We start from the raw sequence: 26219 nt of genomic DNA, 5'->3' as shown, positions 1-26219 counted from the left end.
GTGGCGGGGCCCGGACGCTGGGGTTCTCTGCCCGGCTCTGGGTGCACAGTGGGGGCTGGTGGGTTAGAGCGCGGGTGGCGGGAGCCGGACGCCGGGGTTCCCTGCCCGGCTCTGGGTGCGCAGTGGGGCTGGTGGGTTAGAGCGGGGGTGGCGGGGCCCGGACGCCGGGGTTCTCTGCCCGGCTCTGGGTGCACAGTGGGGGCTGGTGGGTTAGAGCGGGGGTGGCGGGGCCCGGACGCCGGGGTTCTCTGCCCGGCTCTGGGTGCGCAGTGGGGCTGGTGGGTTAGAGCGGAGGTGGCGGGGCCCGGATGCCGGGGTTCTCTGCCCGGCTCTGGGTGCGCAGTGGGGGCTGGTGGGTTAGAGCGAGGGTGGCGGGGCTGGACGCCGGGGTTCTCTGCCCTACCTGATGAGGTTGTGACTCAGCCGCAGGACCCTGCAGCCCCTTGAGGCCCAGCAGCCCCCCGGGGCACGGCCTGCAGCCGGTTGTGGTCCAGGAGCAGCTCGGCCAGCGAGCGGCCCAGCCCGGCGAAGGAGGCGGCATGGACGCCCTCAGCCCGCAGGCGGTTGTGAGAGAGGTGCAGGAACTCCAGCCCCGGGCGCAGGTGGGCGAAGACGTAGCCCGGGATGCGTTCGATGCGGTTGTGGTGCAGGGTCAGTTGGCGCAGCCGGCGCGGCAGGAAGGACGGCACGTGCACCAGTCGGTTGTAGGAGAGGTCCAGGGACTCCAGCTTCCTGCAGGGGCGGAGGGCTGGGATTAGGACGCCGGGGTTCTCTCCCCGGCTCTGGGAGGGGAGGGGGGCTGGGAGCCCGGACGCCGGGGTTCTCTCCCCGTCTCTGGGAGAGGAGGGGGGCTGGGAGCCCGGACGCCTGGATTCTCTCCCGTGCTCTGGGAGGGGAGGGGGGCTGGAAGCTCGGACGCCGGGGTTCTCCCCCCAGCTCTGGGAGGGGAGGGGGCTGGGAGCCCGGACGCCGGGGTTCTCTCCCGGCTCGGGGAGGGGAGGGGGGCTGGGAGCCCGGACGCCGGGGTTCTCCAGCACCGCAGGGTGACTCACGGGAGGTCGATCCAAGCCCGTGGTGCAAATCCCATCCTCCTGGAGCCTGTTGTTGCTCAGAACCAGGACGCTGAGGTTCAGGGTCTTGTTGAGCAGCCCCTCCCGCACCTCCTCAATGTGATTGGAGTCGAGATGCAGCTCCTGGGGAAAGCTCGGGGTTACGGCCCCCCCACAGAGATCTCTTCACCTTAACTCTGCCCGCCAGAAACTCCCAGCACCTTCACCTTGACTCTGCCTCTCAGAAAACCCCTGCAGCTTCACCTTGACTCTGTCCCACAGAGGCCACAGTACCGTAAATCCACCCCAGAGAGACCCCATCCTGTCATCTTAACACTGCCCCATAGACACTCTGACACCTTCACTTTAACTCCACCCCAGAGAGCCCCCCAGCACTTGACGGCTGCCACATGGAGACCCGGGATGGGGCAGAGGGCCGTGGCCCTGGGCTCCCAGGCTGACCTGCAGGGTGGAGGGCAGGCCTGAGGGGATGGCCCGGAACCGGTTCCGATCCAGCCGCAGGTACATGAGTCTGTGCAAGGCTGTGAAGGACGTTGGGATCACGTTCCCGTCATGCAGGTCGTTTCCTTCCAGCTCCAGGGTCAACAGCCTATCGAGCCCTGCCGAGAGACGGGGGCCTTGGGGTGAACCCCCGAACACCCCCCGAGCTGGGAGAGAACTCTGGTGTCCTGGCTCCCAGCCCCCCCCGCTCTAACCATCCCCTCCCAGAGCTGGGGAGAGAACCCAGGAGTTCTGGCTCCCAGCCCCCCTGCTCTAACCCACCAGCCCCCACTCCCCTCCCAGAGCCAGGGAGAGAACCCAGGAGTCCTGGCTCCCAGACCCCCTGCTCTAACCACCAGCCCCCACTCCCCTCCCAGAGCTGGGGAGAGAACCCAGGAGTCCTGGCTCCCAGCCCCCCTGCTCTAACCACTAGCCCCCACTCCCCTCTCAGAGCTGGGAAGAGAACCCAGGAGTCCTGCCTCCCAGCCCCCCCTGTTCTAACCACCAGCCCCCACTCCCCTCCCAGAGCTGGGGAGAGAACCCAGGCGTCCGGGCTCCCAGACCCCCCTGTTCTAACCACCGGACCCACTCCCCTCCCAGAGCCGGGGAGAGAACCCAGAAGTCCAGGCTCCCAGCCCCCCTTGCGCCGGGGAGACCCCAGGCATTGACTTATTCCCAGGGCGGGTGCCCGGGGCCCGTCTCACCTCGGAAGGTGTCTCTCTGCAGGCCCTGGAGCCTGTTGTTGTTCACTTTGAGCTCCAGCAGGGACGGGGGCAGCACCGGGATCCTCCTGAGACGGTTCCCATCCAGATTCAGCCGCTTCAGCTGGGTCAGGTTCTGGTGTGTGGGGGGGAGTGTATGGGGAGGGGGTCCGGTGGTTAGAGCAGGGGGGGCTGGGAGCCCGGACTCCTGGGTTCTCTCCCTGCTCTGGGCGGGGAGTGGGGGCTGGTGGGTTAGAGCAGGGGGGGGCTGGGAGCCAGGACTCCTGGGTTCTCTCCCCAGCTCTGGGAGGGGAGTGGGGGTGGAGGTTAGAGCAGGGGGGCTGGAGCCAGGGCTCCTGGGTTCTCTCCCCGGCTCTGGGAGGGGAGTGGGGTCTAGTGGTTAGAGCAGGGGGGGCTGGGAGCCCGGATTCCTGGTGTTGTACTTAAAGTACTGCACAGGATCTTTTCAGGGGGAATAAGACAAAACGCCACATTTATTAGTAATACATGTATTCATTAACACTGTATTATATGCATATAATATATTACACTTACACTCACACACACACACAAACACACTCCGTCTTGTTGTTACCAATTAGTTGCTCCCCTTAACTTCACTGGCCAGGTGAGTTAGATGGGGGAGGGGGTGGAGCCGGGCTTCTGCGATCCGGATCGATGCTCCCATGTTGACAAGACGAGACCCGGGGTCCTCTGCAAGACACCTCACTTTTATAGCAGCTTTCCTCTTATGCAAATCTAGACCAGATTCAAACTCTGTGTCTGTGTCCATTGGTCCTTTGTGCTGCTTTCTTTTGAGTGTTGTCCCAATGCTGCAAAGAGGGTGTTTCCAAAAGAAGGTGCTTGCTTCTAACCCCCGAGGCCGTCGGTATGTCTGCTTGTCTTTAATGAGCCCACTTGACACGTTTTATTGTCCTTGGGTCTGGCTCCCAGCCCCTCTCCAACAGTTGAGGCTGTCTGGAGGTGCTGCCTTCCATGCCTTGCTCATCCACACCTCATTCATTCAACAGGGCAATTGATTAAGAGTGGGGGGGGGGGAGAGCTCTTGTTCTACTGCTAGCAAACAGAATTTTTTTTTCTATCTTATTCTATCCTTAGGGGCTATAATATTATACCAAGGGCAATGCAAAGTTTCTAAATGAGGCTTTGATACAAAGTCCCATGAAAACAGAGGTCACACGTGGGTAGACCCACCACAAGGTTATCTGAAGAGGCACAATGTAAAGTCATATGAAAATTATCAGAGATTGATCTACATTGTCCCCCCTTTGACCTCTCAAGAACAATTCTTGAGTGGTCACCATATAAATCTTTTGTATTTGTTGCAAACAAACCAAACAATTATAACTTACACTCACAAAAAATGCACCATTTAATTAGCATTTGTGCAGCCCCAAGTACCAAACACACTGTGGCAGAGACAAGCAGGTTCTGCCATGGGTGGAAGCACTGTGCTAATTTGTTTCCAAGCTTCTATCTTTCAGGCTCTGAACCGGAACATCAGGAGAGCTGGTACCAGCTAAAAAGTTATAAAATACCATGGTTATAGTGTCATGACAAAGTCTGTGTTCAGTGTTCTGTGTTGCATGTTCTGTGTCTGTCTCTGGTGGTGTCCTGTGCTAGCATTGGGTCCAGAGAGAGAGGGGATACTACACTAGACAGGGCAAATGTCTTTTCCTCTCTACTTCCCCCATGTCCATCCAATTTATCAATCACCACTTGTGTCCAAATAACTTTGGTCCCCAGTGCATCAGGTTTATTTTTTGTTAGGGTTCTCTAATAGTCATTTTGTTGTCAATTTTTGTTATTAATACATTTGTATTGTTAGTTACATTTGCTTGTATTGTTAATTCCACACTTTCCTCTATGCACTCTGGTTCTATTTCCCCAAGCCCTGAAGGGTAGTTCTTGGGTCCCCATAACCTGTAAGACCTTGGCCCATAATTGTATGGCCCCATCTTTCAGGTCCCCAGAAACCTCTGAGAACAACTGTTAAAAATAGGGAATTCTACAACATTTTAGCAACTAAATGTTAGTTTAAGTCCAAACCAGCTTAACCTTGCATAACAACTGTGGTACTCCTACAAAATCTTATTTGTTGTGTGTGCTTAAAAAGGTCCTAACCTCAGTGACTTTTATTGTTTGATGGCTATTGCAGCATCAAACTTGGGCCTCATTTTGTTTGTCAATGTACCCAATTATTGTAATGGTAATGGTTTTGTTGTATTTTCCAATTATTATAATTATAATTGTTTGCATTTGTGTTTATGTTATATCTGGTGTTTAGTCAATTGTAATGGTTTTAGTTATATTCACCTGGTTATAATTGTTTGGTTTGTTTGCAACAAATACAAAAGATTTATATGGTGACCACTCAAGAATTGTTCTTGAGAGGTCAAAAGGGGGACAATGTAGATCAATCTCTGATAATTTTCATATGACTTTACATTGTGCCTCTTCAGATAACCTTGTGGTGGGTCTACCCACGTGTGACCTCTGTTTTCATGGGACTTTTGTATCAAAGCCTCATTAGAAACTTTGCATTGCCCTTGGTATAATATTATAGCCCCTAAGGATAGAATAAGATAGAAAAAAAATTCTGTTTGCTAGCAGTAGAACAAGAGCTCTCCCCCCCCCCCCACTCTTAATCAATTGCCCTGTTGAATGAATGAGGTGTGGATGAGCAAGGCATGGAAGGCAGCACCTCCAGACAGCCTCAATTGTTGGAGAGGGGCTGGGAGCCAGACCCAAGGACAATAAAACGTGTCAAGTGGGCTCTTTAAAGACAAGCAGACATACCGACGGCCTCCGGGGTTAGAAGCAAGCACCTTCTTTTGGAAACACCCTCTTTGCAGCATTGGGACAACACTCAAAAGAAAGCAGCACAAAGGACCAATGGACACAGACACAGAGTTTGAACCTGGTCTAGATTTGCAGGAGAGGGAAGCTGCTATAAAAGTGAGGTGTCCTTGCAGAGGACCCCGGGTCTCGTCTTGTCAACATGGGAGCATCGATCCGGATCGGCAGAAGCCCGGCTCCACCCCTCCCCCATCTAACTCACCTGGCCAGTGAAGTTAAGGGGAGCAACTAATTGGTAACAACAAGACGGAGTGGTTTGTGTGTGTGTGTGAGTGTGAGTGTAATATATTATATGCATATGATACAGTGTTAATGAATACATGTATTACTAATAAATGTGGCATTTTGTCTTATTCCCCCTGAAAAGATCCTGTGCAGTACTTTAAGTACAACACTGGGTTCTCTCCCGGCTCTGGGAGGGGAGTGGGGGCTGGTGGTTAGAGCAGGGGGGGCTGGGAGCCAGGACGCCTGGGTTCTCTCCCTGGCTCTGGGAGGGGAGTGGGGGCTGGTGGTTAGAGCAGGGGGTGGGCTGGGAGCCAGGACTCTGGGTTCTCTCCCGGCTCTGGGCGGGGAGTGGGTCTGGTGGCATAGAGCAGGGGGACTGGGGGCCAGGACTCCTGGGTTCTCTCCCCAGGGTGCCGTGTGGGTGAGAAGCCATGGGGAGTGGGGGGCCAGTGCTGCTGTTCACCCACCTGGAAGGCCTTGGGGTGCAGGCCCTGGGAGTCCAGCTGGTTCTTGCTGAGATCCACCCACTGCAGGTTGGGGAGCCCCGCAAAGGCCCCGCGTGGCAGCCGGGAGATCTCGTTGTCTGGGGATGCGGACGGGCGATTAGCTTCTCGCCCAGCCCCGGAGCTGAGGGTGTCCGGGGATGGAGCCCGGATCCCATGGCCATGCGGGAGTGTTGCCATGATTGGGCTTGACCCCAGTCCGGCAGGCCAGAGACCGCCCCCCCCCCCCCCCCCCCCCCCCCGTGATCCCTAGCACATCAGCTGGAGACGCGCCCACGCCCCTCGGGGAACTCTCTGGGGTGAATGCACCTCACTGCTACAAATGGACCCCCTTGTCCCCGGCCCCTCGCCCCCAGCCCTCGTCCCTTGTCCCTGGCCCCTCGCCCCCAGCCCTGGCCTCTCACCCCGGCCCCTCGTCCCTTGTCCCCGGCCCCTCGCCCCCAGCGCCAGCCCCTCGCCCCTTGCCCCCAACCCTCGCCCCCTACCACAGCCCCGGCCTCTCATCTCCAACCCTGGGGGACGTGTGGACGGGTTCATGAGGAGTGATGGATGGACGGACGGAGGGTGGACGGGGCTGGGGATGGATAAATGGACGAAGGCTGGACGTGGCTGGGGATGGACGGATAGATGGACGGAGGGTGGACGTGGCTGGGGATGGACGGAGGCTGGACGTGGCTGGGGATGGATGGACGGACGGAAGGTGGACGTGGCTGGGGACGGATGGAGGGGTTCATGGGGGGGATAGATGGACGGACGGAGGCTGGACGTGGCTGGGGATGGATGGACGGACGGAAGGTGGACGTGGCTGGGGACGGATGGAGGGGTTCTTGGGGGTGATGGATGGATGGACGGACGGAGGCTGGACGTGGCTGGGGATGGACGGATGGATGGATGGATGGAAGGTGGATGTGGCTGGGGATGGACGGAGGCTGGACGTGGCTGGGGATGGATGGACGGACGGAAGGTGGACGTGGCTGGGGACGGATGGAGGGGTTCATGGGGGTGATGGATGGATGGACGGACGGAGGCTGGACGTGGCTGGGGATGGACTGGACGTGGCTGGGGATGGATGGACGGACGGAAGGTGGACGTGGCTGGGGACGGATGGAGGGGTTCATGGGGGTGATGGATGGATGGACGGACGGAGGCTGGACGTGGCTGGGGATGGACTGGACGTGGCTGGGGATGAATGGACGGACGGAGGCTGGACGTGGCTGGGGACGGATGGAGGGGTTCATGGGGGGTGATAGATGGACGGACGGAAGGTGGACGTGGCTGGGGACGGATGGAGGGGTTCATGGGGGTGATGGATGGATGGACGGACGGAGGCTGGACGTGGCTGGGGATGGATGGATGGATGGATGGATGGAAGGTGGATGTGGCTGGGGATGGACGGAGGGTGGACGTGGCTGGGGATGGACGGAGGCTGGACGTGGCTGGGGATGGATGGACGGACGGAAGGTGGACGTGGCTGGGGATGGATGGAGGGGTTCATGGGGGTGATGGATGGATGGACGGACGGAGGCTTGACGTGGCTGGGGATGGATGGATGGACGGACGGAGGCTGGACGTGGCTGGGGATGGACGGATGGATGGAAGGTGGATGTGGCTGGGGATGGACGGACGGACGGAAGGTGGACGTGGCTGGGGACGGATGGAGGGGTTCATGGGGGTGATGGATGGATGGACGGACGGAGGCTTGACGTGGCTGGGGATGGATGGATGGACGGACGGAGGCTGGACGTGGCTGGGGATGGATGGATGGACGGACGGAGGCTGGACGTGGCTGGGGATGGACGGATGGATGGAAGGTGGATGTGGCTGGGGATGGACGGAGGCTGGACATGGCTGGGGATGGACGGACGGACGGAAGGTGGATGTGGCTGGGGATGGACGGACGGACGGAAGGTGGACGTGGCTGGGGACGGATGGAGGGGGGGACAGATACGGATGGGGGGATGGATCAAGGGGCGGGGTGAGCGTACAGGAGATGGACTGGCTCTGCCCCCCATACCCAGCTGCTCCCCACTCCCCGCCCGCCCAGTCCCCGTCCCCCCCAGCCGTGGGGTCTCACCTGCCAGGTAGAGTGTTTTCAGCCCAGGGTCGCTCAGCGCTGGCACCTGCTTCATGTGGACGTTGCTGCAGGCGATGGCCGACTCGGAGAGGAGGCAGGTGGTGGGCAGTGAGGGCATGATGGGTCCCCCCTCGGGCTGCGCGCCTGGCCGGGCTCTGCCCCTCTGCAGCCGGGGGGCATTGCTCCGCCAGGGGGGTGGCCCCTTCCCCAGCACCAGCTGCCCTGCGGAGCAAGACAGAGTCATCCATGGGGACAGGACCCCCGAGAGGCGGCACCCTGAGGGACGGGACCCCCGAGAGGGGGGTATTCTGGGGGGACAGAACCCCAGAGAGGCGGTGTGACGAACCGGGACTGTTCTTACTGTGGTCTGTGAATGCTGACAGGGGAGTGTGGCTAGGATGGGCTGCATTGGGGGATGGGAGACTGACCCACGGAGAATACCTGAGCGTGTAACAGGAGAACCCAGGAAGGGGTTAGAGGCCAGGTGACACCTTGGCCCGGGAACTGAACAAAGGCTGTGGGAGGGGTCGCTGAAGGGAGGGTTTCAGGAGCTGGCTGGTGATATGGCTGGGAGGCAGACGGGACTCTGACCTCCCAAGGGGGCTGGGGCGCCCGGGGACCCCAAGATGGACCTAACTGAGGGGGGCCCTGTTGTCTGTGCCTGCAAGACCTGTCTTGGACTGTGTTCCTGTCATCTAAATAAACCTTCTGCTTTACTGGCTGGCTGAGAGTCAGGGTGAATCGCAGGAAGCCGGGGGTGCAGGGCCCTGAGTCCCCCACACTCCGTGACAGGCGGCACCCTGGGGGATGGGACCCCCGAGAGGGGGGTATTCTGTGGGGACAGAACCCCGGGGGGGCACCCTGGGCAGAGCTGATTTTTGGGGTAGTGGCACTTCCAAAAAGTTGATTAAAATATCGTTTTGGTCCCCATCGGAAAGCTGGGGAATGTCAGGAAATGGGAGCGCGGGCGCATGGGGGGCTGAAGTCAGCGTTTCCGGCGCAGGGGGTGGGGGACTGGCCTGGCCCCTAGGGTTACCATATTATAACACAACAAAAAGAGGACACTCCACAGGGCCCCGGCCCCACCCCAACTCCGCCCCTTCCCCAAAGTCTCCACCCCAGCTCCGCCCTCTCCCCTGAATGCTCCGCCCCCTGCTCCTCCTAGGCAAGCAGCAGGTAAGCTGGGAGGGGGGGGGAGCGCTAGGAGGCGCGGCCCAGTCTGCCCCCCCCCCGCCCCCCGCCGAGCAGCTCCCTCCGGTGGCCGGCCCCGGCCGAGCACCCCTAGCCCTGGTCCTAGTGACTCCAGCTCGGCTCAAGCCCCAGGGCACTGGCCCCCGGCCCCGGCCGAGCGGCTCCAGCCCGCCCCAGCCCCGGCGGCCCCGGCCCCGGCCCTAGCGACTCCAGCTCGGCTCAGGTCCCGGGGCACTGGCCCCCGGCCCCGGCCGAGCACCCCTAGCCCTGGTCCTAGCAACTCCAGCCCGGCTCGGGCCCCGGTTCTGACCGAGCGGCTCCGGACGGGCCCCGACCCTGGGCGAGCGGCGCCGGCCGGCGGCCGAGCACCCCCAGCCCCGGTGCCAGCGGCTCCAGCCCAGACCCAAGCCCCACCACCCCTCCCTATTTTCCCGGACATGTCCGGCTTTCTGGAATTTCCTCCCGACCGGGGATTTGAGGACCAAAAAGCCGGACATGTCCGGGAAAATCCGGACGTATGGTGACCCTACTGGCCCCTGGCGAGGCGCATGGAAGGAAGCGAGAAGGTGGCTGGTGCGTGTGTTTGAACTGTTCTAACGCTTCCGCTTCTCCCCCACCCGCTTGACACCCCCGTTCTCCCCCCAAGAGTTGAAATCGGCAGCAGCCCCGATCTCCCCGGGATGAAGCGGGACAGACCAAGGTACTAGTTCATTGTCAGCCATTCGAATGATGTCAATGCGGAGGGAGGGGTGGTCCCACTCCGGTGTCGAACCCCCCCGAGCCGGCTCTGCCTGGCCGGCCATGTCCCCGCTCCGCGGCGCCGGTCATGATCACAAACCAGCCACCCCCTTGTAACACAAACGCAGGAACCGCGTCGAGGGCGGACCCCAGTGGGGCTGGGGGGGGGGGGGGAGTGGTTACCGCACACCCCCCCCAGCGGCCACTCTGGGTCTCTCTCCCCCTAGAACGGTGCCAGCCAGCAGCAGGGGGGTTCGAACCTGCACCCCAGCCAGAGTCCTCAGCGCCAGGCATGGGGAGGCTGCGTTTTGCCCACCTCCAACTCCGGGCAACAGGGCCAGGGCCATTGTAGGTAGCAGGACCCCATCTCCCACCGATGCCAGCCTCCCTCCCCGCTTCCCCCCACCTTTCCCGGCTCTCCTGGGGACCCCGGCGTCCTGCCCCGCGCCGGAACTGGGGCTGTTGTTCCTGGCAGTGGCAGGGAGCCCTGTCTCCTTGCCAGGCAGGGACCCCCCCTGGGTCCCTAGGACCTTGGCCCCGTCCTGCCGTGCCTCCAGGGCCACCTTCCCTCGCTCCGGCGCCCCACAAGGCGCCTCCGCCTTCCCCCGGCTGGGGCCTGGAAAGGGAAGGGGGTCAGTGAGGGGGGGACAGAGGTGACTGGGGGGGTGTCAAGTCCCTCAGCCCTCCCCCTGCGCCAAGGGGTGAGATATGGCATAGGGCAGGGACAGCCAACCGTCCCTCCCCACCCGCGGGACCCCCTCCGTCCCTCCCCACCCGCCTCTCCCCCTCCATCCCTCCCCATCTGCCTGCTCCCCTCCGACCCCCCCTATCTGCCCCCTCCGACCATCCCCACCCGCCTCTCCCCACCCACCTGCTCCCCTCCGTCCCTCTCCACCTGCCTGCCCCCTCATCCCCACCCCGCCACATCCCCCTTCTATCCCTCCATTTACCCCTATCCCTTCTCTCTGCCTCCCTAACCCCCCCCCCATCTGCCCATTCCCACCCCCAGACTCACCCTCCATGGGGCTCAGTTGTGGGGCTGGATCCTGGGCGCTCAGCTTCTCTGGGGGGCCGCTTGTGAGGGCTGGGTCCTCAGGGAGGGGAGCAGATGGGGAGCTATGGTTTTTGGGACCCAGAGCAGATGGGGGGCTCAGCTCCTTGGAGGGCATCTTGGGGGCCCCCCTGCTAGCCCCCCCGGCCTGAACCCAGAGGATGAGGGCCAGCAACAGCACCAGTTTCATGGCTGCAGCCGGCCAATTCCCCTGCCAGCAGCTGACTGCCGGATGGCCCAGCCCAGGGGCCCCGTGTCCGGCCCCCCCCCATACTCCCCCTTGGCCGCACGCCTTAGCCCATAAGCAAACACCCCCCCCCCCCAGCCGGATCCCCCCACGCCCGGTGTAAATTGGCCTTGGATCCTCCCCAGGCCCAGCCGCCACGGGCACTGCAGGCTGGCAGGGATCTGACCCGGAGAGACAGGGCCCTTTTGTCCAGAGCCTGGGAGCCTGGGAGCGGCCCATTAGCCTTGGCCAGGCCCAGGCGCTGGGGAATTGGGATGAATGGGCCCCTGTCTGTCCGCACACAGCCAGCTCCTGTCAGGGAACGGGGGGCTGGGCCGGAGGGAGCCCCCAATACACCCTGGCCCCCTCACGGCCAGGCCAGGAACAGATCCCGGACTGTGGTAAGCCGGCATTGGCCCCACAATCAGCTAGTCCAGAAATGCCATGGAGCGGGAAAGACCCCCACTTGGTTACAGACCAGCCCCTGCTCTAACCCCCCAGCCCCCACTCCCCTCCCAGAGCCGGGGACAGAACCCAGGAGTCCTGGCTCCCAGCCCCCCCTGCTCTAACCACCAGCCCCCACTCCCCTCCCAGAGCCGGGGAGAGAACCCAGGAGTCCTGGCTCCCAGCCCCCCCTGCTCTAACCCACCAGCCCCCACTCCCCTCCCAGAGCCGGGGAGAGAACCCAGGAGTCCTGGCTCCCAGCCCCCCCTGCTCTGACCCCCCAGCCCCCACTCCCCTCCCAGAGCCGGGGAGAGAACCCAGGAGTCCTGGCTCCCAGCCCCCCCTGCTCTGACCCCCCAGCCCCCACTCCCCTCCCAGAGCCGGGGACAGAACCCAGGAGTCCTGGCTCCCAGCCCCCCCTGCTCTAACCCACCAGCCCCCACTCCCCTCCCAGAGCTGGGGACAGAACCCAGGAGTCCTGGCTCCCAGCCCCCACTGCTCTAACCACCAGCCCCCCTCCCCTCCCAGAGCCGGGGAGAGAACCCAGGAGTCCTGGCTCCCAGCCCCCCCTGCTCTAACCACCAGCCCCCACTCCCCTCCCAGAGCCGGGGAGTGAACCCAGGAGTCCTGGCTCCCAGCCCCCCCTGCTCTAACCCACCAGCCCCCACTCCCCTCCCAGAGCCGGGGAGAGAACCCAGGAGTCCTGGCTCCCAGCACCCCCTGCTCTAACCCACCAGCCCCCACTCCCCTCCCAGAGCTGGGGACAGAACCCAGGAGTCCTGGCTCCCAGCCCCCCCTGCTCTAACCCACGAGCCCCCACTCCCCTCCCAGAGCCGGGGACAGAACCCAGGAGTCCTGGCTCCCAATGCCCCCTGCTCTAACCCCCCAGCCCCGTCCCAGAGCCGGGGAGAGAACCCAGGCGTCCTGCAGGTGGAGCAGACAGACTGATCCCGTGCGTTTAACGGATTTCTGCTCTCAGGAGCGAAGTGCTGTTAAATGTGACCAACAGACGCTGCCGCGCGCCGGAGCCACCCGCCACAAAAGCGGGGCGCTGCCCACAGTGTGAGCACCACAAATGAGATGTGGCCATCTCTGGGGTGGGGCAGGGGCTGGTTATAGGGGGACCCCTTGCCCCACACTGGGACACAGCCCCTCCAGCTGGGGGCAGTACAGGGAGCCCTCGCCTGACGCCGGGACATGGCCCCCCCGGCTGGGGCTGGTTATAGGGGCCCCTCGCCTGACGCCGGGACATGGCCCCCCCGGCTGGGGCTGGTTGTAGGGGCCCCTCGCCTGGCACCAGGACATGGCCCCCCTGGCTGGGGCTGGTTGTAAGGGCCCCTCGCCTGGCACCAGGACATGGCCCCCCCGGCTGGGGCTGGTTGTAAGGGCCCCTCGCCTGGCACCAGGACATGGCCCCCTGGCTGGGGCTGGTTATAGGGGCCCCTCGCCTGGCACCAGGACATGGCCCCCCCGGCTGGTTATAGGGGCCCCTCGCCTGGCACCGGGACATGGCCCCCTGGCTGGGGCTGGTTATAGGGGCCCCTCGCCTGGCACCAGGACATGGCCCCCCCGGCTGGGGCTGGTTATAGGGGCCCCTCGCCTGGCACCAGGACATGGCCCCCTGGCTGGGGCTGGTTGTAGGGGCCCCTCGCCTGGCACCAGGACATGGCCCCCCTGGCTGGGGCTGGTTGTAGGGGCCCCTCGCCTGGCACGAGGACATGGCCCCCCTGGCTGGGGCTGGTTGTAGGGGCCCCTCGCACGAGGCTGGGGCAGGCCAGCTGGTGAGCAGGTTTATGTAAGACAGGAAGTGCAGACATTCAGTCCCTCTGCCCCGGGGTTGGTGGTTAGAGTGGGGGGAGGGGTGTGCACAGGACTCCTGGGTTCTGGCTCTGGGAGAGGAACGGGGGCGGGGAGCCAGGCCTCCTGGGTTCTGGGTCAGAGCTGCTGTGTATCCTTGGGGGAAGTCACCCTCCCGTGCCTCGGTTTCCCTGCTCACCCTTATGATTCCGATGCAGAGGCTGCAGAGGGCCAGTTCAGGGGGAGCTGTGCAGCACCCGCCCCATAGCCCCCCCAGTTGGGATCTGCACAGCAGCCAGCCTGTCCCCCCCCCCCCCCTTATTCATATTCCCAGCCAGGCTTGAGTCACTGCTGCCCCTGCCAAGGGCCCGTCTAGACCGAGCCAGCCCCAGGCGGCTCAGATTGTCATTTCCTCTGCGGTAAGTCAGGGGCACAGGCAGAGGGTGGAGCGCAAAGGCTGGGAGCCAGGACGCCTGGGTTCTATCCCCCCCCCTGCCACACACCTGCTCTGTGAGCGAGGGGCAAGGGCGGCCTTGCTTGGGCCTCAGTTTCCCCCTTTGTCTACTCCAGGCCAGGAGCTGCTGCAGGCAGGGACTCTGCCGTGCCCAACTCACACAGGGACCCCCAGCTCGGGCAGGGGTGAGTGCAGCACCCCACACAATGGGGGCCCTGGGGTGGTCACTACAGGGGGGATCCCACCATTGTGGGCAGGGGCTCTGTGAAGCTCCTGGCAGGTCACGTGGGAGCCCAAAGCAAAGACCCCCCCAGGCCCTGCTAAAGGCAGCCTTGCCCAAGCTCGCCCCAGCCCATCCGTGACAAAGTGGGGGAGTGTCTTGTTTTTCCAGTGGTTTGCACGCCGAGGGGGTGGGACTCAGCGTCCCTGGTTTAATGAGGGAAGGGGAGAGGGAGTTCGTTGGGACACAGGACCAGCGAGGGAACTTGGGACCCCGGCCGACGGCCTGGAGAACGGAGACCCCAGCGACTGGTGACCCGGAGTCACAGCCGGTTCTGGCCAGTGGGGGGACAATGGGCTGCGGGGAGAGGACCCCGGTGACCGGACCAGCCGGTTCCAGCCCGAGGGGCCAGAGGACAGAAGAGGGGAGAGGGGCCCAGGCGACCCTGTTTCCCTGGAGAGAAGACAATGGACAGAGGGGGGGCTTGGGGCCGGGGGTATCAGATGCCCAGCTAGGAAGCAGGGGGGCTCAGGGCTAGAGAGGGGGAGCAGGCAGAGCCCCCCTAGATGCAGGGGAGACTGGGATGTGCTGGGCTGAGGGGGGCCAGGCCCGAGGCCCGAGAGTTTCCCGTGCTGTGTTCAACTCTCAATAACCCTCCTCTGTGACGCTGACTGAGAGTCACTCCAGGCTAGAGAACAGGGGGCATCGTCCCCTTCGGGGGGTGCAGAGCGAGGGGACTCCCTGAGGGAGCGCAAGCAGAGACAGACGTGCTGTGGCTCAGAAAGGGGGAGGGGCTGGACCCCCCAGAGAGAGTGGACCCGAGAAGGGCTGTCACACTGAAGGAGGTTCCCCCCATGGACTGCACGGGGCCAGGAGTGGGCACGATCTATGAACCTGTGACACCATCCCCTCTGATCCAGCCACACGCCGCCTTCGCCCACCCCGGGCTGCGGCAGGCGCACGGACCAGAGCTCCACGCCCAAGAGGAGACCAAAGCCCTTTAATTGGAGGCAAAGTAAACAGGCCCCGGTCACTTGTCTGAGCCCAGGGGATACACACAGCCGTTCATACAGCACAGCCCCCCGATCCCACCACACCCCGTGTACCCCCATAGCCACTCCCCTGAGATCGGCAGTTCTAAGTGCAAAACGGTGCAGTGAAAAGGCGATAGTGCCTCAAAGATGCCTCTGAGCGCCAGGCCCAGGCCGGGCCCCTGCCCCGTAAGTGTGTGTGTGTGGGGGGGGGCTCTGAGCACCAGGCCCGGCCCCTGCTCCGTAAGTGTGTGTGTGGGGGGGGCTCTGAGCACCAGGCCCGACCCCTGCTCCGTAAGTGTGGGGATCCTGAGCCAACCCCATGAAGGCAGGAAGAGAAGGTTTCACTCAGCAAGACAGAGACAGCGGCCAGTGCTCTGCCCGCAGGGGGCCGGCTGGCCACGCCCTACCTAGCCCTGAGCGGTTAAGGCACAGTGGCCGCGCGCTGGCGGGGGCGGCTGCGGCAGAGGTCGGGGTCTGTTGGCTGTTTGCAGCACTGAAGGCACGGGCGGTGCTGGGCCCGGCGCTGGCTCTGCTTGGCGCCGATCCCACGGGTTTCTCTGCAAGGCCGCGCCCACGGTGTCAGTGCTGTGTGGGAAGAGCCCAGTTACCCTCGGAGCAGAGCCAAGGGGATACCCCCACCCCCACGGCACCGATCCCCACCCCCAGGCTGGGACTGATATCACAGCTCAGCCCCACTGCCCCCTCCCTGCCTGGGGGGGCAGAGACTAGCCAGGGTGCAGGCCCCATGGCTGGATAACAAGCAGCCAGGGAGAGGTGCCTGAGCCCTTCACTCCGAGAGCAGGAGAAAGACACCTCCAGGCACCTCAACTCCCAACCCAGCAAAGGGCTTTGGGGGGTCGGGGGGGGTCAGGAGCACAGCAGCCCGTGCCCCCCAACCGCTGGGGATCCAGGCTGCCATCCCTGGGGGCAGGAGATGAGGGACCCCCTCTGGCCCCAAGGTCTGGGACAGGACCGTGGCTGTGAGGTACAGCCAGGGCCGCCAGAGGCCCGTCCTGGTTCTGTGCCACCTGGGGCCAGGTAAGAGGCTGGGGCTGGCCTGTGCCGTACCGCGGTGCTCCTGGTGCTGCGGGGTCTGGCCCTGGTGCCGCGGGCCGGGCTCTCCAGGCTCTCCAGGCGCTGGGTAAGCGCCAGCTTCTGCTGGATGGCCATGCGCAGCAGGGAGCTCAGTGTCTTCTTCTCGTCCTCCGCCACCGCGAGCTGCCGCTGCATCTCGTCCAGCTGGGACACGTACTGGTCACACCTGGGGGACGCAGGGGGTCAGGGGGGCTGGCTGGGGGCTCCGCCCGCCCTGGCTTCGTCCCCTATGGCTAGCCCCAGGCCAATGGGACAGCCCCGCCCCCAAGTAGCCCCAACCCTGCCCAGCAGCCCCGCTTCCTGGTGGGCAGTTCCAGCGCTGTGCCCGTCCGGGGGCACCCCTCACCTGCTGGCAAACATGGCGCGCAGGGAGGAGAAGGTGGTGGCGTCCTCCTTCAGGGCCTTCAGCTCACGGCGCAACTTGAGCATGGTGTCGGACACCAGGGCCTTCTCCCCCTCGTACTGCCCCTTCAGGTTGGAGAGCGCTGCCTCCGCCGTCTGGGGGGAGATGGGGGGTGAGTGCAGGATGGGCCCCCATCCCCGCCACACACCCAGACACCCCCCCACCCCCACAGCCTCCGCCGTCTGGGGGGAGATGGGGGGTGAGTGCAGGATGGGCCCCCATCCCCGCCACACACCCAGACACCCCCCCACCCCCACAGCCTCCGCCGTCTGGGGGGAGATGGGGGTGAGAGACGGATGGGGCCACCCCCCCTCCCCTCCATGCACCCAGACACACCCTGTGAGAGCTGGATGGGCCCGCCCCCCCCGCACCCAGACACACCCTCCCAAACACAGCCTCTGCGGTTGGAGGAGATGGGGGGTGAAAGCTGGAGGGGCCCATGCCCCCCATGTACCTGGACATACCGCATCTGGGGGGAGTCGGTTGGGCCTGCGTGCCCCACGCACACAGCTCCCACCTGCAGCCACAGGGGCCCAGCGAGCCCCCCGCAGCGCACCCACCTGCTTGTTGGCCTTGAGCACGGTGCGCAGCGTGGCGATCTGCTCCCGCTTGGTGCCGAGCAAGGAGCGGAGCTTCAGCACCTCCTCAGCCAGCGCCTCCTTGTCCCGCTCCAGCTCGGCGGCCGGCGGGCCCTGCCTGGGGGGCTGCTGCCGCCACAGGACCAGCGCCCCCTGCAGGTGCCCCAGCTGCTCCCGCAGCACCACCGCCAGGTTGGAGACGTTGAGGGGCTCCCCGGGTGAGCTGGGGGGCGACTGGTCCCCGCAGGGCCCTGCCCCTGGCTCCGGCTGGAGACGGGGCTTGCCCGCTGGCTCCCTCCTGCCCGCCGGCCTCCTGGTGCCGCGCCCGTCCCGGTAATAATCCAGCACCACCCGCTGCGGTGTCAGGCCACGCCAAGCGCAGACCTGGTGGTAGAGGGTGGCCAGTTCCTCCGTCAGCCCCAGCAGTTCCTCCTGGGCCTGGGCCAGCCGGGCCTGCAGCTCCCCTGCCAGCTTCCGGGAGGCCCGCAGCTGCCCCTCCAGCTGCGCCACCAGGTCCTGCCAGGGCCGGGGCTCCGGGGACGCCGGCCTGGCCTTGAGCTGCTCCAGGAGGAGGCCGTTGCGCTGCTGCTGCTCCGTCAAGGCCTCCCTGGCGCTGTCCAGCTGCCGCCGGGCCTCCTGCACATCAGCCGCCAGGGAGGTTTTCTCCCGGTCCACCTGCCGGGGAGAGATGCAGGCCTGTGAGCATGGGGTCAGGACACCTGGGTTCTAGGCGGGCTCTGGGCGGGGAGTGGGGGCTAGTGCTTGCGGGGGAAGAGGGGGTTGGGAGCCAGGACTCCTGGGTTCAATCCCCAACTTGCCACAGATCGGCTGTGACCTTTAGCACATCCTTCTCCCCTCCCCCCGGTTGTCTGTTCAGGGACCCACTCTTGGGGTGTCTGTGCAGCGCCTGGCGCCAGTCTCCGTGGGGGTGGGAAGGGGGCACATGGCACCCAGCCCCGGGGGGGCAGGGGGCTCCCACGCCGTGTCGCCGAGTGCTTTGCGGGTTCGACGGGAAGCCAGAGCAGCAGCTTTGTGGAAAGCCCCAGGAGGCTGGATGGTTACAGCACCTGCGCGCTGGGCGCCAGAGACAGCCTGGGGGAGCAGACGCCAAGCGAGACACGATGCGCTCGGCGGGGGGCGGGGGCCTGCTGCTGCAGGATGTGGGGTGCATCCGCGGCTTCCTGCCATGCTCCACCCCCTCAGCGAGAGCCGGCTGCGGGCGACGCTGGGCCGGCGCGAGGGATCACCGCAGTTGGAAGCCAGTCTCACTGAGCTCTGTCTATGACATTCCAGGGGCAAACTGGGTGGGGGCAGGGAAGGCGTTAAGGGCCCCATTGAGGTGCAGAGAAGGGGCGGTCGGCAATGAAGGGGTTAATTGAGGACACGTTTCCCCCCCCCCCCCAGCTGCTCCTGCCAATCAGGCTCCCCATTGCTAGCGGCCGGGCCCCTCTTTACCCACCGAACAGACTCAGCCCTTGGACCGGAACCGGGGTTGGGTGGGGGGGGGAGCAGGCCCCCAAGGCGGACATGGGGCATCCCCAGGGCTGGGAGTTCCCCAGGCTTCCCTCCGACACAAGACCCCCACCACGAGGTGCTCTGCCCCTAACATGAGATGCTCTGGGGTCTGCCCTGACCTGGAGCAGCTGGAATCCCCCGGCCCCGCCCCCGAGTCCCCTGGCCCCACCCCCGGAGTCCCCAGGCCCCGCCCCTGACCTGGAGCAGCTGGAATCCCCGGCCCGCCCCGGAGTCCCCAGGCCCCGCCCCTGACCTGGAGCAGCTGGAATCCCCGGCCCCGCCCCAGTGTCACCAGGCCCCGCCCCTGACCTGGAGCAGCTGGAATCCCCCGGCCCCACCACTGAGCCCCCAGGCCCCGCCCTGACCTGGAGCAGCTGGAATCCCCCGGCCCCGCCCCTGAGCCCCCAGGCCCCGCCCTGACCTGGAGCAGCTGGAATCCCCCGGCCCCGCCCCTGACCTGGAGCAGCTGCTGCCGCAGCTTGTGCACCTCTGCCAGGCTGAGCTCACTAAAGAGGTCGGCGACGAGGCCGGGCGCAGGGTGGGCGTGGGGGGTGGACACCCGCTCCCCAAAGTCCCCCACGCTGGCGCTGCCATTGGCGAAGCCACTGTCCAGCTCCTCATCCTGGCTCAGCTCCTCCAGGCCGGCCTGCAGGCTGCCCAGCGAGCTGGGACGGCCCCCGGTGCAGGCCACCAGCTCCCGCCGCAGCTCCCGCTGCTGCTCCCGCTCTACCGCCAGCGTCTCCAGCGCCTCCTCCAGCTGCCGCTCCGCCAGCTCCCGCAGCCGCCCCAGCTCCTCCAGCTGGGCTCCGGCCAACGCCGCTTCCTCCTCCCGGCGCCGCAGCTCGTGCTTCAGGGCCTCAAACTCCACCTGTCGGGGGGGGTCAGGACTGCTGGGTTCTCTCCCTGGCTCTGGTAGGGGAGCAGGGGCTGATGGGGTAGAGCAGGGGGGGCTGGGAGCCAGGACTGCTGGGTTCTCTCCCCGGCTCTGGGAGGGGAGCGGGGGCTGGTGGGTTAGGGCAGGGGGGGTGGGAGCCAGGACTCCTAGGTTCTCTCCCCGGCTCTGGGAGGGGAGTGGGGGCTGGTGGGGTAGAGCAGGGGGGCTGGGAGCCAGGACTCCTGGGTTCTCTCCCCGGCTCTGGGAGGGGAGTGGCGGCTGGTGGGGTAGAGCAGGGGGGGCTGGGAGCCAGGACTCCTGGGTTCTCTCCCCAGACACCCTCAGAGGGTTGAGGAGGGGAGCAAGAGTCAGCACTGGCCACACAAGCGGTTTCCTCGCCCTCTCATCCCCTGGGCCACTCCTTGTCCCAAGTGAGGCACAATCAGCCCCTCCAGCACAGCGACCCCAGGAAATCTTCCCGCCACAGGGTCCCCGCAGCGTGAGGGGCTGGGGCGAGGTACCTGGTTGCCCTTGAGCACGGACACCTGCTTCTGCAGGGAGATGTTCTCCTCCTCCAGCTCGGCGCAGTCCTGCAGCTGCCGCAGCTCCCGACTCTTGTGCTGCTTCAGCTCCTCCCGCAGCTGGGCCCTCTCTGCGTCCAGGGCCTGGCACTCCTGGGCAAAGCGGCACCATTAGTGCCCCCATGGGGCAGGAGGGGCTCACCCAGGATCCCTGGGGGAAAGAAGAGAGCCCAGGGACCCAAGCTATGGTACAGCCCACCACAGGGGCACCACGGGCCTCTACCAGGCACCGACCGCTTCTGGCTTTCCCGCTGCTCACTGGCAGAAGGGGTGAGTTTGGGGGGGTATGTGACAAAGTGGGGGATTGTCTTGTTTTTTCCTTGTTTTCCAATGGTTTGCACGCCGCGGGGGTGGGACTCGGTGTCCCTGGTTTAACAAGGGGAGAGGGAGTTCGTTGGGACACAGGACCAGCGAGGGAACTTGGGACCCCGGCCGACGGCCTGGAGAACGGAGACCCCAGCGACTGGTGACCCGGAGTCGCAGCCGGCTCTGGCCAGTGGGGGGACAATGGGCTGCGGGGAGAGGACCCCGGTGACCGGACCAGCCGGTTCCAGCCCGAGGGGCCAGAGGACAGAAGAGGGGAGAGGGGCCCAGGCGACCCTGTTTCCCTGGAGAGAAAACAATGGACAGAGGGGGGCTTGGGGCTGGGGGTATCAGATGCCCAGCTGGGGAGCAGGGGGCTCGGGGCTGGAGAGGGGGAGCAGGCAGAGCCCCCCTGGATGCAGGGGAGACTGGGATGTGCTGGGCTGAGGGGGGCCAGGCCTGAGAGTTTCCTGTGCTGGAGTCAGACGCTCGATAACCCTCCTGTGCAACACTGGCTGAGAGTCCCTCCGGACTAGAGAACGGGGGGGGGGGGGGGGGGGGGAGAGAGAGATTATTCCCTGGGGCCCAGAGCGAGAGGACTCCGGGGGGGGGGGGGGGGCCCATGGCATAGACAGACGTGCTAAGGCTCCGAGAGGTGCAGCTCCAGGAGGTGGAGTGGCCTGATCCCTGGGGCAGAGGGGACCCCGAGAAGGGCTGTTGCACTGAAGGGGGTTCACCCAGGGACCGCACGGGGCTAGGAGTGGGCCCAACCTGGGAGTCCGTGACAGGGTAGGAGGGTGGGGCAGAGTAGGAACCTGCTGTAATACCTGGTACAAACCCTCCCTTTCAGGCTGGGGGGGAAGGCTGCTCACTCTAGGGAGGGGTGAATGGCACCTGCTGGTCCCAGGTCAACATGCAGACAATGGCAAATCCAATTCCCAGGCCATTTACTACCTAGCAACTAAGGACCACAGCCCCCCAGCCACTGCGAGCGCTGGGGAACCGAGGGCTGGGGGGCAGGTGGAACGGGACAGGAGAGAGGGACAAAGTGGGAGCCAAGGGGACACCCTTTGGCTGGGCTCTGGGTAACCAGGATGGGCCAGGCTGTAACTTCCTGTTCTCTGCGCCAACCAAGGAACGTCTACACTGGCTCAAGCCAACCGATAACCCCCCTGCTGAGAGGGGGGCAGCGCTCTCTCTCGGGGTACAAGCCTCCCGCAGGTGTCCCATTCAGGTGGGCTCGCTGCAGGGAACATACGGCATGACGCAGGGGTGCTGACGGCTCCAAGGTTCAGTTCCAGGAGGTCGAGGAAGCCAAGGGGGAAGGAGGGAGACCCTAAGGGGTCCAGCCCACTGCGGGGTCCGTGACAGAGGGATCCTTGCTCTGATCCAGGCTGCGTGGGAAGGGGAGTGCTTGGCCCCAGACTGGCGGGGATGCCAGGAACGGGACCGAGGGGCACTCACCTGGCGCAGGTCCTGCAGGGCGGCGCTCAGCCGCTCGCTCTCGGCACCCGCGTTGCTCAGCTGGCACCGCAGCTGCCTCAGCTCCCCCTGCTGCTCCTCGAGGCGGGCGGCCAGCTGGGCCTCCTTGGCCGCAGCCTCGCGCACCAGGCTCTCCTCCCGGTTCTCCCCGGCCACCGCTGCCCGCTTGTGGCTGCTGTGACACTCAGCCAGGGCCTGCCAGCCGGAGGGCAGAGAGAAGTGATGGGTGAGGAGATGTCAGCCATGCTACGTGTTTGGCAGAACGCCTGGTGCAATGGGCACACACACAGGGCTCCCCCAGCAGTGCCCAGGCTGACCCCGCTCTGGACACACACACAGGGCGCTGGGGCAGGGGATGTGGGGGGCTCCCCCGGCAGTGCCCAGGCTGACCCCGCTCTGGACGCACACACAGGGCGCAGGGGCAGGGGATGTGGGGGGCTCCCCGGGCAGTGCCCAGGCTGACCCCGCTCTGGACGCACACACAGGGCGCTGGGGCAGGGGATGTGGGGGGCTCCCACCGGCAGTGTCCAGGCTGACCCCGCTCTGGGTACACACACAGGGCGCTGGGGCAGGGGATGTGGGGGGCTCCCCCGGCAGTGCCCAGGCTGACCCCGCTCTGGACACACACACAGGGCGCTTGGGCAAGGGATGTGGGGGGCTCCCCCCGGCAGTGCCCAGGCTGACCCCGCTCTGGGTACACACGCAGGGGCAGGGGATGTGGGGGGCTCCCCCGGCAGTGCCCAGGCTGACCCCGCTCTGGGTACACACACAGGGCGCAGGGGATGTGGGGGGCTCCCCGGCAGTGCCCAGGCTGACCCCGCTCTGGACACACACACAGGGCGCAGGGGCAGGGGATGTGGGGGGCTCCCCCCCAGCAGTGCCCAGGCTGACCCCGCTCTGTGCCTGCCCCCACTTACCTCCTTCATCTCGGTCAGCTCTGAGCTCAGCCTGTCCAACTGCCCCTCCAGCTCCCCGCAGCGCTGCTTAAGCTCCCCGTTCTCCTCCAGCACCGCCAGCCCATACTGGGCGGCCTGCACCTTCTCCTGCGTTGCCTCCTGCAGCTCGGCCGCCAGGCGCCCCACCTCCGCCTGCAGCTGGGCCAGGTCTGCGGGCGCTTGCGCCAGCTCCATGGTGGGCACCGGGGGGCAGGTCTGGGGCCCGGTGGGGGGCAGCGGGCATGCCTGCGGGCAGGGAGAAGGAATAAAAGCAATAACCTCCTGCAGGCCCTACGCACCTGTACCCTCCCCCCGGATGTGCACCTGAAGTGGGGAGGGAAAGGAAGGGGGGAGATGCAGGGGGAGAAACAGAGGCCCCCCCCCCGCCGTGGGGGAAGGGGCAGAAGGAGGGGGGTTCAGAGGCCCCCCCAGGAGTGAGGGGGGAGGGGGCAGAAGGAGGGGGGCTCAGAGGCCCCCCCAGGAATGAGGAAGGGGGGGCAGATGGAGGGGAGGCTCAGCGGCCCCCCAGGAGTGAGGGGGGAGGGGGCAGAAGGAGGGGAGGCTCAGAGCCCCCCCCCAGGAGTGAGGGGGCAGAAGGAGGGAGGCTCAGAGGCCCCCCCAGGAGTGAGGGGGGAGGGGGCAGAAGGAGGGGGGGCTCAGAGGCCCCCCCCAGGAGTGAGGGAGGGGGGAGGGGCTCAGAGGCCCCCCCCAGGAGTGAGGGAGGGGGAGGAGGCAGAAGGAGGGGGGGCTCAGAGGCCCCCCCAGGAGTGAGGGGGGAGGGGGCAGAAGGAGGGGGGCTCAGAGGCCCCCCCAGGAGTGAGGGGGGAGGGGGCAGAAGGAGGGGGGGCTCAGAGGCCCCCCCAGGAGTGAGGGAGGGAAGGAGGCAGAAGGAGGGGGGGGCTCAGAGGCCCCCCCAGGAGTGAGGGGCGAGGGGGCAGGAGGGAGGGCTCAGAGGCCCTCCCCAGGAATGAGGGGGGAGGGGGCAGAAGGAGGGGGGGCTCAGAGGCCCCCCCCAGGAGTGAGGGAGGGGGAGGGGCTCAGAGGCCCCCCCCGGAGTGAGGGAGGGGGAGGGGCTCAGAGGCCCCCCCCGGAGTGAGGGGGGAGGGGGCAGAAGGAGGGGGGGCTCAGAGGCCCCCCCAGGAGTGAGGGAGGGGAAGGAGGCAGAAGGAGGGGGGGGCTCAGAGGCCCCCCCAGGAGTGAGGGGCGAGGGGGCAGAAGGAGGGGGGGCTCAGAGGCCCCCCCCAGGAGTGAGGGAGGGGGAGGGGGCAGAAGGAGGGGGGCTCAGAGGCCCCCCAGGAGTGAGGGAGGGGGAGGGGGCAGAAGGAGGGGGGGCTCAGAGGCCCCCCCCAGGAGTGAGGGAGGGGGAGGGGCAGAAGGAGGGGGGCTCAGAGGCCCCCCAGGAGTGAGGGAGGGGGAGGGGGCAGAAGGAGGGGGGGCTCAGAGGCCCCCCAGGAGTGAGGCAGGGGGAGGGGCTCAGAGGCCCCCCCAGGAGTGAGGGGCGAGGGGGCAGGAGGGAGGGCTCAGAGGCCCTCCCCAGGAATGAGGGGGGAGGGGGCAGAAGGAGGGGGGGCTCAGAGGCCCCCCCCAGGAGTGAGGGAGGGGGAGGGGGCAGAAGGAGGGGGGCTCAGAGGCCCCCCAGGAGTGAGGGAGGGGGAGGGGGCAGAAGGAGGGGGGGCTCAGAGGCCCCCCAGGAGTGAGGCAGGGGGAGGGGCTCAGAGGCCCCCCCAGGAGTGAGGGAGGGGGAGGAGGCAGAAGGAGGGGGGGCTCAGAGGCCCCCCCCCAGGAGTGAGGGAGGGGGAGGAGGCAGAAGGGGGGGGGCTCAGAGGCCCCCCCCAGGAGTGAGGGAGGAAGGGGCAGAAGGAGGGGGGGCTCAGAGGCCCCCCCCAGGAGTGAGGGAGGGGGGCTCAGAGGCCCCCCCCCAGGAGTGAGGGAGGGGGAGGGGGCAGAAGGAGGAGGGGGCTCAGAGGCCCCCCCAGGAGTGAGGGAGGGGGAGGGGCTCAGAGGCCCCCCCCAGGAGTGAGGGAGGGGGAGGGGGCAGAAGGAGGAGGGGGCTCAGAGGCCCCCCCAGGAGTGAGGGAGGGGGAGGGGCTCAGAGGCCCCCCCCAGGAGTGAGGGGGGAGGGGGCAGAAGGAGGAGGGGCTCAGAGGCCCCCCAGGAGTGAGGGAGGGGGAGGGGCTCAGAGGCCCCCTCACGGGGCGGGGCGGGAGAGGGGGAGGGGCAGAGGATGCTCCCTCAGGGGGCGGGGGGAGACCAGGTAGCTCCTCCCTTACTGCGCCCGCCCGCCCCAGCACCCCAGCTCCGCCTCGTGCCGAGGCCAGGGCGGGGGCGGGGCCAGCCTCCTCCAATAGCAGCCGGGCCTGCTTCATTCTGGGGGGCGGGGCCTGCCCCTCAGCGCCCAGCCTCGCTGTGAGCCGCGCGCGCGGGCCGGGGGCGCCCGGGCCCCTCAAGGCGGTTGGCTTTGTGGGTCTCCTCCCAGCCCGGCTCCCGAGAGCGGCGCGGCCGGGCGGCTCCCGGCCGCCTCCCGCCCCTGGGCGCTCACCCGGCCGCTACTCCGCGCTCGCCGCCGCTGTTGTCGCCGCCGCCACCAGGCCTGCCAAGGCCCCGCCCCTTCCTTCTATATACGCCCCCCGCCCCTCCCCGTTTGAAATTCCTCGCGCGCCTCACGGAGCGCACGCCCCGTCCCCCGTTGTGATTGGCCGGACGGCACCTCATCCCGCCCCCTTCCCCCTCTTCCGATTGGTCGCTGCCTTTCTTTCTCTCAGCCGATAGGCCGAGCTGTTAGCCAGCTACGCCACGCCCCGTCCGCTGTCGTGTGCTCCGTCGCCTTGCTGCCTTCAGCAACGCCTCCTTCTCATCTGATTGGACGAGCTCGCTCTAGCCACGCCCTGCCTTTCTCCTGATTGTTCGCTTTCTCCCAGCCTTCCCGCCTAACCGACGAAGCGCGAGGCATCCCCAGGGCTTCGTCTCGTGATTGGCTGGCGCTTCCCTCCGCCCCTCGAGACCCGCCCAACGGTCGGTGGAGGGCGGGAAGCCATTGACTGACAGGGCCAAAGCCCATGGGAACGAACCTCTTTGGGGGTGGTCCTCTCTCCCATTGGTTGAGATAATCAGAGGGGCCCGCCCTTCCCTCCCGCCTCTCTGAGGTGAGGGGCGGGGGAAATGCCCCCTATAATATCCCCCCAGAGAACCCCCCCTGCCCCAGGGGCTCATGGGAGGGGCACTGACTGGCAGCCCCGATGGCTCCCCTTAGCATGAGTGACACCAACCGACAGCCCTGCCTGCCCCAGGGGCTCATGGGAAGGGCACTGACTGGCAGCCACGATGGCTCCATTGGCGTGAGTGACACCAACCGACAGCCCTGCCCC

At 65.9% G+C, this 26219-nt stretch overlaps 2 protein-coding genes across 2 annotated transcripts in view; both read right to left on the bottom strand.

The window, feature by feature from the left end:
• Window positions 1–11137, bottom strand: part of BGN (biglycan) — a 62858-nt gene extending 51721 nt beyond the window's left edge. The window contains 9 exon segments of the mRNA XM_065571007.1: window positions 422–732; window positions 1053–1078; window positions 1080–1193; window positions 1512–1669; window positions 2255–2387; window positions 5824–5939; window positions 7934–8155; window positions 10269–10478; window positions 10878–11137. Of these exon segments, the coding sequence (XP_065427079.1) occupies window positions 422–732; window positions 1053–1078; window positions 1080–1193; window positions 1512–1669; window positions 2255–2387; window positions 5824–5939; window positions 7934–8155; window positions 10269–10478; window positions 10878–11103 (1516 nt within the window). The 5' untranslated portion in view covers window positions 11104–11137.
• Window positions 11138–15038: 3901 nt separating this feature from the next.
• On the bottom strand, window positions 15039–25552 carry LOC101938405 (protein bicaudal D homolog 2-like). Its single transcript, XM_065571268.1, has 9 exons — window positions 25394–25552; window positions 22837–23100; window positions 21902–22114; window positions 20075–20227; window positions 19137–19547; window positions 17147–17839; window positions 16530–16681; window positions 16157–16349; window positions 15039–15673 (listed from the first exon to the last, which is right to left on the bottom strand). Exons 2-9 carry the CDS (start codon window positions 23047–23049, stop codon window positions 15668–15670), a joined length of 2034 nt encoding a protein of 677 aa, XP_065427340.1. The 5' UTR covers window positions 23050–23100; window positions 25394–25552; the 3' UTR covers window positions 15039–15667.
• Window positions 25553–26219: the final 667 nt, after the last annotated feature.

The sequence above is a fragment of the Chrysemys picta genome, chromosome 17, assembly GCF_011386835.1.
Source record: "Chrysemys picta bellii isolate R12L10 chromosome 17, ASM1138683v2, whole genome shotgun sequence".
NCBI classification, from domain to species: Eukaryota; Metazoa; Chordata; order Testudines; family Emydidae; genus Chrysemys; species Chrysemys picta.
The sequence above is the reverse complement of the archived record's forward strand: the minus strand, read 5'-3'. Positions and strand labels throughout refer to the sequence as shown.